The sequence below is a fragment of the Takifugu rubripes genome, unplaced genomic scaffold (assembly GCF_901000725.2).
Source record: "Takifugu rubripes unplaced genomic scaffold, fTakRub1.2, whole genome shotgun sequence".
NCBI classification, from domain to species: domain Eukaryota; kingdom Metazoa; phylum Chordata; class Actinopteri; order Tetraodontiformes; family Tetraodontidae; genus Takifugu; species Takifugu rubripes.
Genome location: NW_021821646.1, coordinates 89,818 through 104,830, shown reverse-complemented (window position 1 = coordinate 104,830; position 15,013 = coordinate 89,818). Strand labels below are relative to the sequence as shown.

General features: G+C 53.2%; 1 protein-coding gene across 1 annotated transcript in view; it reads left to right on the top strand.

The window, feature by feature from the left end:
- The window catches only part of LOC101064737 (cadherin-2), a 43,061-nt gene extending 28,286 nt beyond the window's left edge, over window positions 1-14,775 (top strand). Inside the window, exons 4-16 of the mRNA XM_029832399.1 lie at window positions 97-261; window positions 908-1,063; window positions 1,453-1,597; window positions 1,905-2,077; window positions 2,901-3,038; window positions 3,462-3,647; window positions 3,807-4,060; window positions 4,703-4,845; window positions 5,877-6,110; window positions 6,677-6,910; window positions 7,084-7,223; window positions 10,989-11,153; window positions 13,293-14,775. Of these exons, the coding sequence (XP_029688259.1) occupies window positions 97-261; window positions 908-1,063; window positions 1,453-1,597; window positions 1,905-2,077; window positions 2,901-3,038; window positions 3,462-3,647; window positions 3,807-4,060; window positions 4,703-4,845; window positions 5,877-6,110; window positions 6,677-6,910; window positions 7,084-7,223; window positions 10,989-11,153; window positions 13,293-13,499 (2,340 nt within the window). The 3' untranslated portion in view covers window positions 13,500-14,775. The remainder of the gene's footprint in view (window positions 1-96; window positions 262-907; window positions 1,064-1,452; window positions 1,598-1,904; window positions 2,078-2,900; window positions 3,039-3,461; window positions 3,648-3,806; window positions 4,061-4,702; window positions 4,846-5,876; window positions 6,111-6,676; window positions 6,911-7,083; window positions 7,224-10,988; window positions 11,154-13,292) is intronic.
- Window positions 14,776-15,013: the final 238 nt, after the last annotated feature.

The window sequence follows — 15,013 nt, the reverse complement described above, 5'->3', positions numbered from 1 at the left end:
ATCTGGGGACCTCAAAATGGCGGCCCGCCATGTACAACTGTCTCCTGGTGGTCGTTGCTCACCCCTGGAACTCATGAAATTATTTCCATTTAACAGGTGCCGGACGCCAGCGTCCCTCCAGCGGGCAACACGGATTTAATGGAAATATCGTTTCCATCACGAAGAAACAGCCAGCTGAAACGGATGAAGAGGGACTGGGTCATCCCCCCAATCAATGTCCCCGAGAATTCCCGAGGACCGTTCCCACAAGAGCTTGTCCGGGTAATGTAGTTCATCAAGGCCCACGGGTGCCCACGCACACACACACGCACGCACACACACACCAGTCTCACACAGCTAGAAACAAAACCCCTCTTGGTTGATATGACAACCTTGTAGAACTTGTTGCCTTGAGCTTCAGTTCAGAGAGGCAGACATGTGGCGTTGCTCCCCACCAAATGTTTCATATTTTCTAAAGGTCAGGGCTCCTTCCAGCTGTATTATTTATCTTTTGTTTCAGGCGGCGCTCGGCACCGCTGTAACCGAGCATTATTTAGAAGTGGAGCGTAATGCCAAGTGCTCCCGACTCTGGAGATGTCGCACTCCTTTTTACTTTGGCTCTCAAGGATGCCTACAGCCAGACTCATTTGTACCAATTCTCCGGCCAGGGCTGAGTGGGGGGGGGTGGGGGGTGACAGGGGACAAGCACTTCTTGGCGCGGCTAAGACGCAGATCCTTTTTCACCACGTTAAGCTGACTTCCTTACTGAGTGCTAAGGCCCGAACACACAATTATTACATGTAATCCGTGGATATTAAAGGGGGGGGGGGGGCTGTAGTGGATGATGTCAGCTGATGGGGGAAATAGTTTGTCTGCAGAGCTGAAATGTACTCGGAGTGAACAACAATCGGAATTTTGACCCCCACAGATCCGGTCAGACCACGACAAAAGCCGCGCCCTCAGATACAGCGTGACCGGCCCGGGCGCCGATCAGCCCCCCACCGGCATCTTCATAATCGACCCGATATCAGGGGAGTTATCCGTCAACAAGCCGCTGGACCGAGAGCACATCTCAAACTTCCACGTGAGTGAGACACACCCTTCACCCTCAACCACATCCCGTCCTGCGGGGCCTCCTGTCCGGATACGCCGCACATTCCCATTCCCGCTCGCCGCTCCACGTTTAACCTGAACATTCTCGGTCAAGCCCCGGGGTCTACCGGGAAATCTGGTTTATCCGTCTGAGAATTTAAAGGATCTCAGAGGAATTTAGTATTTTGTTGGACATATCGGGATGGTTTGGAGCCGCTGCCTCCACTTCTTGGTCTTTAATCTACCGTATGTGGTTAATCTCTATACGGTTTGTGTGATTTCTAAAGGTCAGGGGAGTCATTATTCATTATTTTGCTGAGGTAGCTGTGCGCTGATGCCCCGCCGGGTCCATTATTGCATCATTGTCTTTGTTGCCTACAGTTGAGAGCTCATGCAGTGGACCTGAACGGTAACCAGGTGGAGAACCCCATCGACATCGTGATCAACGTGATCGACATGAACGACAACAGGCCCGAGTTCACGCACCAGATCTGGAACGGCACCGTTCCGGAAGGTTCCAAGCCAGGTAATAAGCTCGAACAAGCCGGGCAGCCTTTCGCACCGTCGGGGCTGCTGATCAGCCGCCGCCGGAGCCTCCGGCGCTGTTATAATGTCCGGAGATCAAACGGCATCCACGGTGTTCTGCAGCGGCTACTTTGTTGGGCTGAAGGGCTTGGCAGCATTATAAGATCACAAGAAAGAACATTGGATCCTTTTTTCCACAAGGCTGAGTTTCAAGAAGTATTATATCCAGTTAGCTGCTGGTCCGGGTTTGTTTTTGATCTGTTTTCTTTGCTAACAACAGGGAATAAAACAAGTGTTCCTTCCCACAGGAACCTTTGTGATGACGGTTACGTCTGTGGATAAAGACGACCCAAAAACAGCCAACGGGATGCTGCGTTACAAGATCCTGTCCCAGACCCCCGAGAGCCCGACGTCCAACATGTTCACCATCAACAATAAGACCGGGGGCATCATCACTGTGGCGGCAGGCCTGGACAGAGAGGTACTTCCTGTTTCCTCCGGACGCGTCTGTGACGTTCCCGCTTAGCGTTGAAATGTTCGCTCGCTATAGAACGAACGTCGACATTTTAGTCGTGTCATTAGTGAGGCCGTTCGGTGTGTAATTAATTTTTGGTGTCCGTCGGGCCTCAGTCGTGATTATATATTTATTATATATTATTATATTATATAACAGCCTGGTTCTTTCCTGTCTTTATGGAAATGGGCCGTGCACTTTCTCCCAGTCTACTGACACAACACGGCTTGATTATACAGTATTTAATATCCAGAATGTCTGAAAACTAATGAGCCCAGCAGAAGTTTGCTGTTTAACCAACTAAGCGGGAGAGTAAAAACAAATTTGGCCGATTCGGAGTTATTAACTCCTACAAACGGGCAGCTTGCATCACTAAATACCTCCTAAATGTTTACCTTCCTCATTATTGCTTCCCTGCCCTTCTCCCTATCTCCTTTTCTATTTGCTGCTGCCACGCTGCTTTTTAATTGGATCTCGTTGCTGTTTGAGAAAATAAATAAAATAGTGCCTGAAAAGCTGAAACCATTTGGTGCAATTCCAGCGAGGGTAATCTAGCGAGGCATGCTGGTCAATCATTTCCGCCCCTGGGCCTCAGTTTTATGTCTGCCAGTCACCACCGTGGACCTAATTTACTTGGCTCTCATTAACGAGCAACTGGTCTGTCACCACTGTTACACACATCAGGCTTTGTGTAGGCGAGCGTCGGATATCCAGGATTAACGGCACAACCCAGCAGCCGGCCCAGAACTGTGTTTTAATCCCGTCCCTTCTTCTCTCCGCCCGTATCCAGAAGGTGCCTCAGTACACGCTGATCATCCAGGCCACGGACATGGAGGGCAACCCCATGTACGGCCTCTCCAACACCGCCACCGCCGTCATCAGGATCACAGACGTGAACGACAACCCGCCAGAGTTCACCGCCGAAATGGTGAGAAGCGGCCTCGGCCCGACACGTCAGCGCCACGGTTTTTATTCCGAAGAGGGCGCCGGCCTGCTGTCGATGTGCACTCAGGCGTCATTTCTGTTCACTCGGCTGCTTTTGCTGGCCCGGCGTTGGCAACGCGGCGCCGATACGAGCAGCCAGCCGTGCGTTGAGTGTTATAGCCCCTCCGAATGTTGACACATGCAACCGCGGCTTCGTCTCCCCGGCTGAAGGAGCCACTTACCGTGGCCGCCGCCGAGCCTTTGGGGGAGGACGGGGAATGAGATGACCGTGACGACATGATAAGTTACCTTAGATGTCTATTTACTCCGGACGGGCGCCGCGGCGTGCCGGGCGGCGTGTGTTTCCTGCTGCCGCAGCAGTGTCGCTGACAGCTCCGTGCTCTGTGTTCATGGTTTATTCATGCAGTTTTCCGGAGAGGTACGCGAAAACCGCGTGAATGTCATCGTGGCCAACCTGACGGTGACTGACAAGGACCAGCCCAACACGCCGGCCTGGAACGCCGTCTACAAAATCACCGGGGGCGACTCCACCGGCAGGTTCTCTGTACCCACTGATCCCACCACTAACGAGGGCCTGGTGACGGTCGTCAAGGTAGAGCCTCTTTCTCAGACTCCTGCCCCTTATGGAAACACTGGGAATGTGCTTATTTTTGATGTCACTGTCAATGACATATCGGCCGCACGCATCGTTTCCGCCCATGAATGTGACGGGCGACTCGCCGTCTACATAAACCACATTCCTGTTTTTCAGCCCATCGACTATGAGACCAGCAGGACATTTGTGCTGACAGTAGAGGCTAAGAACGAGGTTCCCCTGGCCAGAGGCATCCATTACCCTCATCTGTCCACCGCCACCGTCTCCATCAGAGTGATGGATGAAAACGAGAGTCCCTACTTCGAGCCCAACCCCAAACTCATTAAACTGGAAGAGGGACTGATGCCTGAGTCAGCACTGACCATCTTCACCGCGCAGGATCCCGATCGCTTCATGCGGCAGAAAATCACGTACGTCTCAATTTCTTATTTGCAACATTAGTCGAGGTGTTGAACGTCTTAAGGGGAATCTTTTCCTGGGTTGAGGAAATGCTTGGCGAGACCAGTTTATAACAGACGTCCACTGGAGAAGGGAACACTTGCGCAAAACCGGTGATAACTTTTGGATTTCACGTGTGGAGCAAAGAAATGTTGACAAAAAAGGGGCTAAAAAGACTTTCTCAAGGATAGCAGCCCAAATAACACAAGCTAACGGTGTTTATCTCTGTCTGTCTTTGCAACTGTGTGGCCATGAAAGTGTCTGGAAAAACAAGGCGTGTGAAGGGAGATGGCCTCATAATTCCACACTTTGTCCTACAAACTACTGATAACAACAAGCCAGTTGTGTCTCCCCTGCGAGGCGCCTCTCAAAAGTTGGAATAATTATGTAAAACGCCTCAAATACAGACTGTGCACAAACACATCAGAAGAATTTTAGATTCTGAAGATTCCTCGGTGGGAAAGGCAATAAAAGTCCGCACTATTTAATCTGACACCAAGCAGAGGAGCGAGGGCTGTTTGAAAGTTTGCCAGCAAAGAATGATGGACTCAGCTATGCAGTCAGTGAATAGGAGAGTGAATAATTGTCTAACCCCCTTTCTCTTCCTCCCACAGCTACTCCAAGCTCTCAGATCCAGCGAACTGGCTGCGGATCGACCCGAACACCGGCCGCATCACCACCATTGCCACCCTGGACCGAGAGTCGTCGTACGTGAAGAACAATCTGTACAACGCCACCTTCATGGGTTTAGACGACGGTACGTTCCCGCCGCGCTGATGCCAAAAATACCTCGCTGAGATGCAGCCGCTCCACGGCTCCGTGCTTTAGTCGCGTCGTTACACAAGCACTCCGCTCCTCCATTTCTGCTCCAGCTCTCCGAAGATAAAGCAGCATCTACAGAAGGAAGGCGAGCGGAGGCTTAATGCAGCCTGCCGAGCAAAGGTCGCTCGTTGCCCAAACTTTTTGACTTTGCCTTTTTATACGCTGCAACTTTTGAAGGGGGGGGGTGGTGGTGGTGGTGGGGGGGGGGGGATCCTTGTAGTGCAGGCCACAAAAACACCTGTCAGGCTTGAAGGTCAGCGTTGGAGCCGGCGCTGGGCACGTCTGGATCGCTGGCCACCTCCGCGGAAGGTTAATGTGCCAGCATTCCCAGAAAAGTTCAGCGTGTGGACGTATTCACCTCGCTGTTCTGGAGGGATTTACCTCTGTTCAGGTTTAGCCTGTTCGGCAGAGCACAGCGCCGGCCAATAGGCTTAAAACTCCACCAATAAAGAGGTTTCTGGGCATTAATGGGTCAGGATTGGATGACTAACTCCTTTGAGCGTGGTCTGAATGGTAAAAAAAAAAAAAAAAGCCTCTTAGCTGAGGGGATACATAGAGGAGCCTGAGAGGAGCGACAGTGGCCTGTTTGTCTGCTTTAGTATTCCCATCCTATGTCCTTCATCAGGAAGATTTTCTTCAGGCATACACACACACACACACACACACACACACCAAATGTTCTGATGGCTCTCTTTCCATCCCTCCATCTCCTCACTTGAGATTAGATTTTCAGATCAGTATGCAGTTTGGATGGATCTTCTCCCACTTCAGTAAATAGCTGTTTAGAGTGTCTTATTATACCCAAAGCAGAACCCCCCCCCCCCCTTTTCTTAGCTTGCTGCATAATGACTGCAGATAAGATGTGGAATTTCAATCGTGCGTTCTCTCTCCCTGACTTTATAAAAGAATAATCCGCTGCCCCCATAAATATATATATGTGCTGAGCGTGTTTGTTTTTCCCCGCAGGCAAACCTCCAGCGAGCGGGACGGGCACGCTGCAGATCTACCTCCTGGATATCAACGATAACGCTCCCAAGGTGTTCCCCCAGGAGGCCGAGATATGCGAAAAGCCCGAGCCGAACGCCATCAACATCACGGCTGTGGACGGAGACCTCAACCCCAACGCCGGGCCGTTCGCCTTCGAGCTGGCCCACCGGCCCTTTGACGTGCGGAGGAACTGGACCATCACCAGAATAAGTGGTGGGTTCTTCAGGAACGTTCAGCCACTGGGTTTTGATTACGTCGCTCCTGAGTGGACGCGAGCAGCTCCTCCTCTGCGGCGCTGGGGGCAGGCGAGCGTGAGACGGGCGGGTTATTAAAGCCCGGGTGCAGGCAGCAGGAACGGGAAACATTAAATCAATTTCCCTAAGAAGTTATTGGTTTGTAATTTCAGCTCAAAAGGCGAGTCGGAGAGCTAATTTGGCATTTGTTAGCAACCGGATGTTGTGAGTTCGAAAGCGGCGAATGTGTCTTAATAGGATAATGTCATTTGGATTATTGCTGCTGGGAATTTAGATTAAGCAGCATTTTCAAAAAGGTATTCAGTAGATTTACGAGCTCTGGATCTAAATCCCGAGCATGTTTTGGCTTAGACGCGCTGATCAACTTCCAGGTACCAATTTAGTCACCAGATTTGGGGTAACGGCGATGGAGAGAAATGCAGCCTGACACACATTACAGGAGACATTCAGCCTTCTTCCTCAATGAATCCTGTTGGCTCCAGTCTCATTTCCCTCCCCACTCTTTGTGCCCTCTCCACCCCCCAGGCGATCACGCTCAGGTCGGCTTGAAGATCGGCTTCCTGGAAAGTGGCATCTACGAGATCCCCATCATAATCACAGACTCGGGCAACCTGCCCATGTCCAACACCTCCTACCTGCGGGTTAAAGTGTGCCAGTGCGACATCAACGGGGACTGCACCGACCAGCAGCACATCATGGCGGCCGGCCTGGGCACCGGCGCCATCATCGCCATCCTCCTCTGCATCATCATCCTCCTCAGTAAGTGTCTCGGTGGCTCTCTTTAATGGCACACGCACAGGGATTACAGCCGATCATCATCCCATGCAGCGCTAGATTACCGCGGGATTACCAAAACGATAGCCTGGACGCGGCGCGTGTCCAAAGCGGAGGATATTAGATGGGATTCCAATTATGTCGCTCCCTGTCCGCAGTCCTGGTGCTGCTGTTCGTGGTGTGGATGAAGCGGCGCGACAAGGAGCGGCAGGCCAAGCAGCTCCTGATCGATCCCGAGGACGACGTGCGAGACAACATCCTGAAGTATGACGAGGAAGGCGGAGGAGAGGAAGACCAGGTGAGAGCCGCCTGATAAACGCCGACGGGGGCTTAATGGCCGCCGCCGTTCCTCGCCGTCAGCCACATTTCTCCCTGGAAATTCTAATCCGGAATGCGTAAAGCAACCAGCTTTTGATCCTATTAGGTGTGCTAATTTTAGACGTTTCCTCAGGTGGCGCTAACCTGACTTTACATCCCGAACATACACAAACAGACCCAATACAAATCTGGGCCCGCAGGCACCGCTGGAGCCACATCTCCTTATCTCCTGCACTAATTATACATGCAGAGGAACAAAATTCAATTGTCCTATTGACCCCTTGTTAATAGAATGGAGCCGTTAAGTTTAGATGAAAAAAAAAAAATGCAGTTCTGCGCCAAATGGACTGTTGGTTGTTACTAGCTGAAGTTCTCCAAGTGGCGGGGGCAGGAATGAGCCGGAGCCCCCGGTCTGACCCAGCACGGTGCCAAATTATCCCGGGAGAGGAGTAATTGGGGCGCTGATGTCATTGGGAGATGGACATCTGCTGCGGCACAATAACGAAGCTCTGTCTGAGGTAACGACCTGGCGGGAGAGGCGTTCTGTCCGCTGGCGAGGCAGGAGAGAGCCCGCCCACTCGTGTTCCCGTCCTCGCCGCAGCACAGAGGAACGGCTGAAGCTCGCGGACCGAGACGCGCTGAGAGGGAGGCGCGCTGGAAGAGCGCTCAAAGGCAAACGGGCGGCCGCGGCAATTTATTGAGGGAAAAACTAGCTTCCGCTTTAGGAGAGGCTGGAATGAGACATGGAGCCGAGAGAGAGAGAGAGACACGGGGGGGGGGGGGAGAGAGAGACGCAGAGGGAGAGAGAGAGAGACACAGAGGGAGAGAGAGACACAGAGGGAGAGAGAGAGAGACGCAGAGGGAGAGAGAGAGAGACACAGAGGGAGAGAGAGAGACACAGAGGGAGAGAGAGAGACACAGAGGGAGAGAGAGGGAGACACAGGGAGAGAGAGGGAGACACAGAGGGAGAGAGAGAGACACAGAGGGAGACAGAGAGGGAGAGAGAGGGAGACACGGGGGGGGAGAGAGGGAGACAGAGAGACACAGGGAGAGAGAGAGACACAGAGGGAGAGAGCGAGAGAGAGGGAGAGAGAGAGACACGGGGGGGAGAGAGAGACGCAGAGGGAGAGAGAGAGAGACGCAGAGGGAGAGAGAGAGAGACACAGAGGGAGAGAGAGAGACACAGAGGGAGAGAGAGACACAGAGGGGAGAGAGAGAGACACAGAGGGAGAGAGAGAGACACAGAGGGAGAGAGAGGGAGACACAGAGGGAGAGAGAGAGACACAGAGGGGAGAGAGAGGGAGACACAGGGAGAGAGAGGGAGACACAGAGGGAGAGAGAGAGACACAGAGGGAGACAGAGAGGGAGAGAGAGGGAGACACGGGGGGGGAGAGAGGGAGACAGAGAGACACAGGGAGAGAGAGAGACACAGAGGGAGAGAGCGAGAGAGAGGGAGAGAGAGAGACACGGGGGGGAGAGAGACACACAGAGGGAGAGAGAGAGACACAGGGAGAGAGAGAGAGAGACACAGGGAGAGAGAGACACGGGGGGGAGAGAGAGAGAGACACGGGGGGAGAGAGACACACAGAGGGAGAGAGAGAGAGACACGGGGGGGAGAGAGACACACAGGGAGAGAGAGAGAGACACGGGGGGGAGAGAGACACAGGGAGAGAGAGAGAGACACACACAGAGGGAGAGAGAGAGACACAGGGAGGAGAGAGAGACACAGGGAGAGAGGGAGAGAGAGACAGAGAGAGAGACATACACAGAGGGGGGAGAGAGAGACACAGAGGGAGAGAGAGAGAGAGACACACAGAGGGAGAGAGAGATGGGGAGAGAGAGAGGGAGAGAGAGACACAGAGGGAGAGAGAGATGGGGAGAGAGAGAGGGAGAGAGAGGAATCCGGAGCCGGGTTAAAAATGGCTGCTGTGCCTCCTCCTTCCTAATTCCCAGCTCTGTTCTCCGTATCTCCTGCTGTGGAGGAAATTGAAGTGTCAGAGAGTTGGGTGCTCCCAGACTGTACGATTCTGCCGGCTGCTGTCATTGCTCACGTTGCTATCGCTTCGCGCGGCGCTCCGCGTTATCAGGGGCGCAGACGCCGCTTCCCTGAGCCACAAAATGGCAGAAAAAGACGGCGGCAGGATCAAATAAAAGGCAGACATGACACTGACAGGAAGCGTTGATATGCACGTGTTTATCTGGAGCACAAGGAAGGAACCAGACCTGTTTCATGTGTCACAACAGCAACAGAAACGCTTTTAATTTGTCAGAGGAGGAACGTTTCTCCTCAACTGGAGGCAATTCCAGGTTTTAACGGCTCGGGGCTCCGCGGCGCACTCTTGGCCGCCGTTTCTGTTTTTATAGCGTTTGGGAAGGAAATAAAAGGAGAGGAGATAATAGAGGTATTATTCAAGAGGACAGCTTGGAGAAATACATCAGCCTGTTTGCATTAATGCCAACAGCTGCACTCGCTTTATTATATTTCTGTCCAAGAAAAGCAAAGAGGCTTCGTCCCGGTAAGAAACGGAGTTTATGGGGCAGGAGTGAAGCAGGTTAGATAAACATTAGCATTCCCGCCTTTAAAGGTCATTTTGGAACATTGATGGACTATTGAATGTGAATAGACGACTCTGGTATGGGGGGGGTGCTGGTACCACTGGTGGCACGGTCCTATTTGGAACGGCTCCTCTTGCTCTCTGAGCTCCGTCTCTTCCCTGAATGTGGGTCATGCGCGCCGGCGGCGGCTGTTTCATCATCAGGAGCGAGGAGCCGGTTCCCCGGGGGGGGGCTGCGGTGTCATTAGACCTTCCTGCTGAGTTCAGCCATTATACGGCTCCCTCTCAGCCCCCGTCACCAGCTCCTGACCCCTCCGGTGTGACCTTAAAGGAGGTCGAACAGGAGTCAAACCCAAGCGCAGCAAAGATGATGGATGCCGTTGTGGCGCCGTCCGTCCCCCCCCCCACCCCCCCGGCTGGCCTCCGATCCACTGTCACCCCCCATGAAATCAAATTACACACGACAATCAGAGTTTGTTTTAGATGCTAGATGATGTTACTAGTGTGGAGAGGAGCAGACGTGTGGAGAGCCTGTCGTGCTTTTATATATGTGGGCTGGGACCCGTGTTTATATTTATGCTCATGTTTATTTTATACCGGAGCAACTGCAGCTTTATCTGTGTGTGTGTGTGTGTGTGTGTGTGTGTGTGTGTGTGTGTGTGTGTGTGTGTGTGTGTGTGGGTACATGTGCAACTGAGCAAAAACAATTTTGAAGGAGGATATTAGAGATGGATGGATTACTGAAAATCTTCTAAAGAGGGACAATCCATCATGCACGCCTATTAGGCCCCCTCTGATTCTGGGATGGCGTTTTCTCCGTCATCTCTGCTGTCAGTCGGCTCCTCTCCCTCACTGCTCCCGCTCCTGCCTCCTCCTCCTCCTCTTCCTCCTCCTCTTCCTCCTCCTCTGCCCCTGACTTTGCTCAAACTGCCAGCCTTTCAGGTTGCCTTGGTAATGCTAATAGGATTAGCGGTGGCTTATGCACATCCACCATCCCGTGTCTGAGCATTGATTAGACCAAAACAGTCGCCCGCAGATCCTCCTGCAGCACCAACACTCCACTCGCCGTTTCCTCTCTTGCCCGTGTGGCGTGCGGAGCCGTCCGGGGGCTCGCGCGTCACGCGCCATCCATGTTGAAAACCCCAACGGCTAGCTTGCTGCTAAGCTAACCCCCCCTCCCGTCTGTGCAGGATTACGACCTGAGTCAGCTCCAGCAGCCGGACACTTTGGAGCCGGACGCCATCAAGCCAGTGGGGATCCGCCGTCTAGACGAGAGACCCCTCCACCCCGAGCCGCAGTACCCCATGAGGTCAGCAGCCCCCCACCCCGGAGACATCGGAGACTTCATCAACGAGGTAACGCGGCCGCTTCCTGTTCAGGCTGAACCATTTCCTGTAACCAAGTCGCGCCCAAACGCGATCCGGCCTCGCCGTCCCGACTGGATCCGTTTATTTTTAGGATTGTTTTCCAGCAGAAGGCAGCAACTTTCCTGATTCCACGCGCGTCCTCGCGCCGCTAAATCGGTCACGCCTAATTGCGTTCCGCTCTCGGTCACATACGCGTCTGCAGAGCGGCGGCGGATGAACGCCGCGGCGCTCGCCGTGCCCCCGTCCGCCCCAGGCCATCATCGACTCCAGCATGACGGCAGAATGGAAAATGAAAAGAGCAGTCATGTATTTTTCACGAGCTCCGACAGACAAGAGTCTCGCTGCATCCCAGATGGAGTTCTCTCCCACTTTTCTGGACGGCGCCCATGTTTTTAGATGAGAACCTGCTCCGCCGCTCGCCATCCATCTCGGAGCCTTTAACCCTGGCAGCGCTCTTTCTCCCAATCTCATGAATACGCTTGTCATAACAGCTGATATCGAGTGGAATTTAATGCACCGAGCTGCTCCATGGAAATCCGCTTCCCGTTTTAAAATCATAAAGCCTCTCCGACGCTCCGAGTCCTCCAGACGGGAGCGCCGACAGGTTTATGGTCCCAGATCTGATCAGACCTTATTGTGGCTCCTGCTGTTTACACGAGGAGTGTGAGCGCGGCCCGGCTGATAACGGGGAGCTGCTGGAGGAGCGCCGTGTGGATTAGGGGGGGCTGATCTCCAGCCTGTGATGCACACGCACGCCGGGCGCTCCGGGCTCTTAATTCAATTAGAAACGGCAAAAAAAACAGGAAAATTCAGGTTTAGCTTAAGAACTTAAACCTCACACTTGGTCAAACAAAATGCCTCTAGTCTTTCCCACGAGGGAGGGGGGGCAACAGCATATGCTAGCGTACCCATCTCAGCCCTCTTTTAATCGGGTGTGAGGAGGGGGCGGGGTTACTGGGGTTTGGGGAGATTCTGGGATTGGCTCACTGGCTCTATCGCCGGCCGGGGGAATCACCCGCGTCACGTTTCCCACCGCAGCCGTGAGCAAACCCAGCTAAAGCGGACGCCTCGGCGAAGGGCTGCTGGCGTTTCACCACGTCTGGTCACATGCTCTCAGTTCCGTGGAAATTCTGCTCAATGCTCCTCAAGCACGAGCCACGCCCACCATAGCCGTAAACACGCCCACCAGAGCCAGAGTCACACCCACCAGAGTTAGAGCCACGCCCACCAGAGCCAGAGTCACACCCACCAGAGTCATGGCCATACCCACCAGAGCCACACTCACCAGGGCCACACCCACCAGAGTCAGAGCCACACCCGCCAGAGCCAGAGTCACACCCACCAGAGTCAGAGCCACGCCCAGCAGAGCCAGAGTCACACCCACCAGAGTCAGGGCCACGCCCAGCAGAGCCAGAGTCACACTCACCAGTCAGAGCCACGCCCACCAGAGCCAGAGTCACACCCACCAGAGTCAGGGCCACACCCACCAGAGCCAGGAGAGCGGCGATGATGCAGCGAGGCGCGCTCGGGCGCCACACACGTACGGCCCGTTAGCACCAGCGTTGCTGTGATCTCCAACGCCAGATTCCGCGCCCCGGTCTCGTCCCTTCGCTGGCCCGTTCCCATGACAACAGGTTCCGCTGTAAAAGTGGCGGAAACGAGCCAATTGAAGCGGAAGGTGACGAGTTTTTTTTTTTTGCACACGTCTTGATAGAGGATGTGGAGGTTCATCTCTGCTGAACTCGCATTAGAACCTGGGGGGTGGGCACTAGAACCTGGGGGGGGGGGGGGGGGGGGTCACCACTGGAGCTGCCCATCAAAAGGCGGGCGGGGGCCTGCAGAGGGTCGTGGGATTGATTGAAGATGTTTCCTCTGCAGCTGCTGGTCGTGCTGTCTTGGCTTTTGATCAAGCGGGAGTTCATCCTGCCCCCTGCCCCCCCCCCCCCCCCAGAACATCAGGAGAGTCCCGAGCGACAGAAACTCAGAAGAACCCTCCAGCCTGATTAATCTGATTTCCTGAACAAGCCGAGGTCGACCGTCCGACCCGTCTGAGAATAGATTAGCCTGTTTGCGTGGGGGGGGGGGTGTGCAGATGTGGCTTCATCTGCTCCTTTTGTGTGTACGCAGGGACTGAAGGCAGCGGACAACGACCCCACCGCCCCCCCCTACGACTCCCTGCTAGTGTTCGACTACGAGGGCAGCGGCTCCACGGCCGGCTCCCTCAGCTCCCTCAACTCCTCCAGCAGCGGGGGCGACCAGGACTACGATTACCTCAACGACTGGGGCCCCCGCTTCAGAAAACTGGCGGACATGTACGGCGGGTGCGACGACTAGGACGGCCCGGGCCCAAACGGGCGGGAACGCTTCCTCCGGGTGGACACGGACGGCTTCTGGGGCTCCGAGAGAGGGAACTGTGACGGGGAAGAACCCAAATCTCCACATTGAATCTGAAAAAAAAAAGATGCAACCAATCTAGGCTTATCCTTGTAGTCCACGCATACATCTGCTCGCTGAACGCCCGGGTCCGGAGGAGCTCCGGCGGACTGCCCCCCCCCTCAGATTGTCGGTATTGAATGCGCTCAGTTACACTTGAATTCTACAGTACAGAAGCACTGGGATATAATGTGCCTTTTTGTACATTTCTTTGGGATCGAGATGATTAGTTTTACGTTCAAGGCTTTAATGGTACTGACTTTTGGAGTGATTTCAAACCAATATGTTAAACTCTGGTATGCTTCACACTTTTTTTTTTTTTTTTCCCCTCCTCCTTTGGATACACGACGCTCCCGTTTGTTGAGGATTATTTAAATAAACGCTGAGGACGGAGACGGGAAGGATCCTGCATGGGTTCCACACAGCTGAGAGCAGCACTGTACAGTTCGCTAGGCTTTAGTCTTTTTCACTAAAAACATTCAAGTTATGCAGCTGGTTACAAATAAAGGGAGTCACCAACCATCTTTTTGTAGCAACATTTTACTCCCCCCCCCCCCCCCCCGAAGTGTTGTAGTATTTTACAAAAGCAACAAAAACAGCTGTTTCGCTCTAATCTACGTCCACTTCCTTTGCCTTAGTCATCATCTGATATTTGAGGTTTACTTCACTGTAAAAAGATGCGTGTACATAACGTCCCCCCCCCCCTTTTTTTTTTTTTTTCTTCTTCTTTTGATGTAGTATATGAGAAAGTGCAACCGGTTCCAAACCTGTAAATGTCTGATTTGGACTATACGAATTCAAGTTTTTTGCATGTTTTTATCTTTTCATGACAACGAAACTGAGAGAAAAAAAACAAAAAAAAAAGAAGAAAAAAATGTTGTTTCCCGACTTTATTTACGACGTGGAGAAACTGAAATAAAAACCTGGGTGACATTACGTGTGTAGAAGCCAAGAGAGTTTTTGTATAAAAGCTGGAAAAAGCCCGTGGTTAAAAAGGAAAAGCGGTGATTTTTGTCGTCGGGTTTGTACCAAAAAGGGGCGTTTTGGGACCAGAGGAGGCGCTAAAGAGCTTTAAGACTGCGAAAGGTTTTGGGTTTGAGGATTAGCGTGTGTACTGAGAAGCAAATGATACATCTCTGACCCCAACGATTCAAATAAAATGCTAATTTTGGAGCTACGAACTGCCTCCGCTCGTTTGTTCCTGCTCAGCACTTTTAGAGGCTTAATTAGACCACGGGCGACGCGATCCGTCTCCTTCACGCGGAGCTGGAGAAACGGGAATCACACCGGCTTTTAAAGGGGCAGAAGCTCGCGGAGATCCCAGATACCCCCCTTCCCCACCCCACCCCCCGAGCCGGTATCACCAGTACCCTGACCTTTAACCCTTTAACCCTGGAACCTCCATCGGCTCCTTC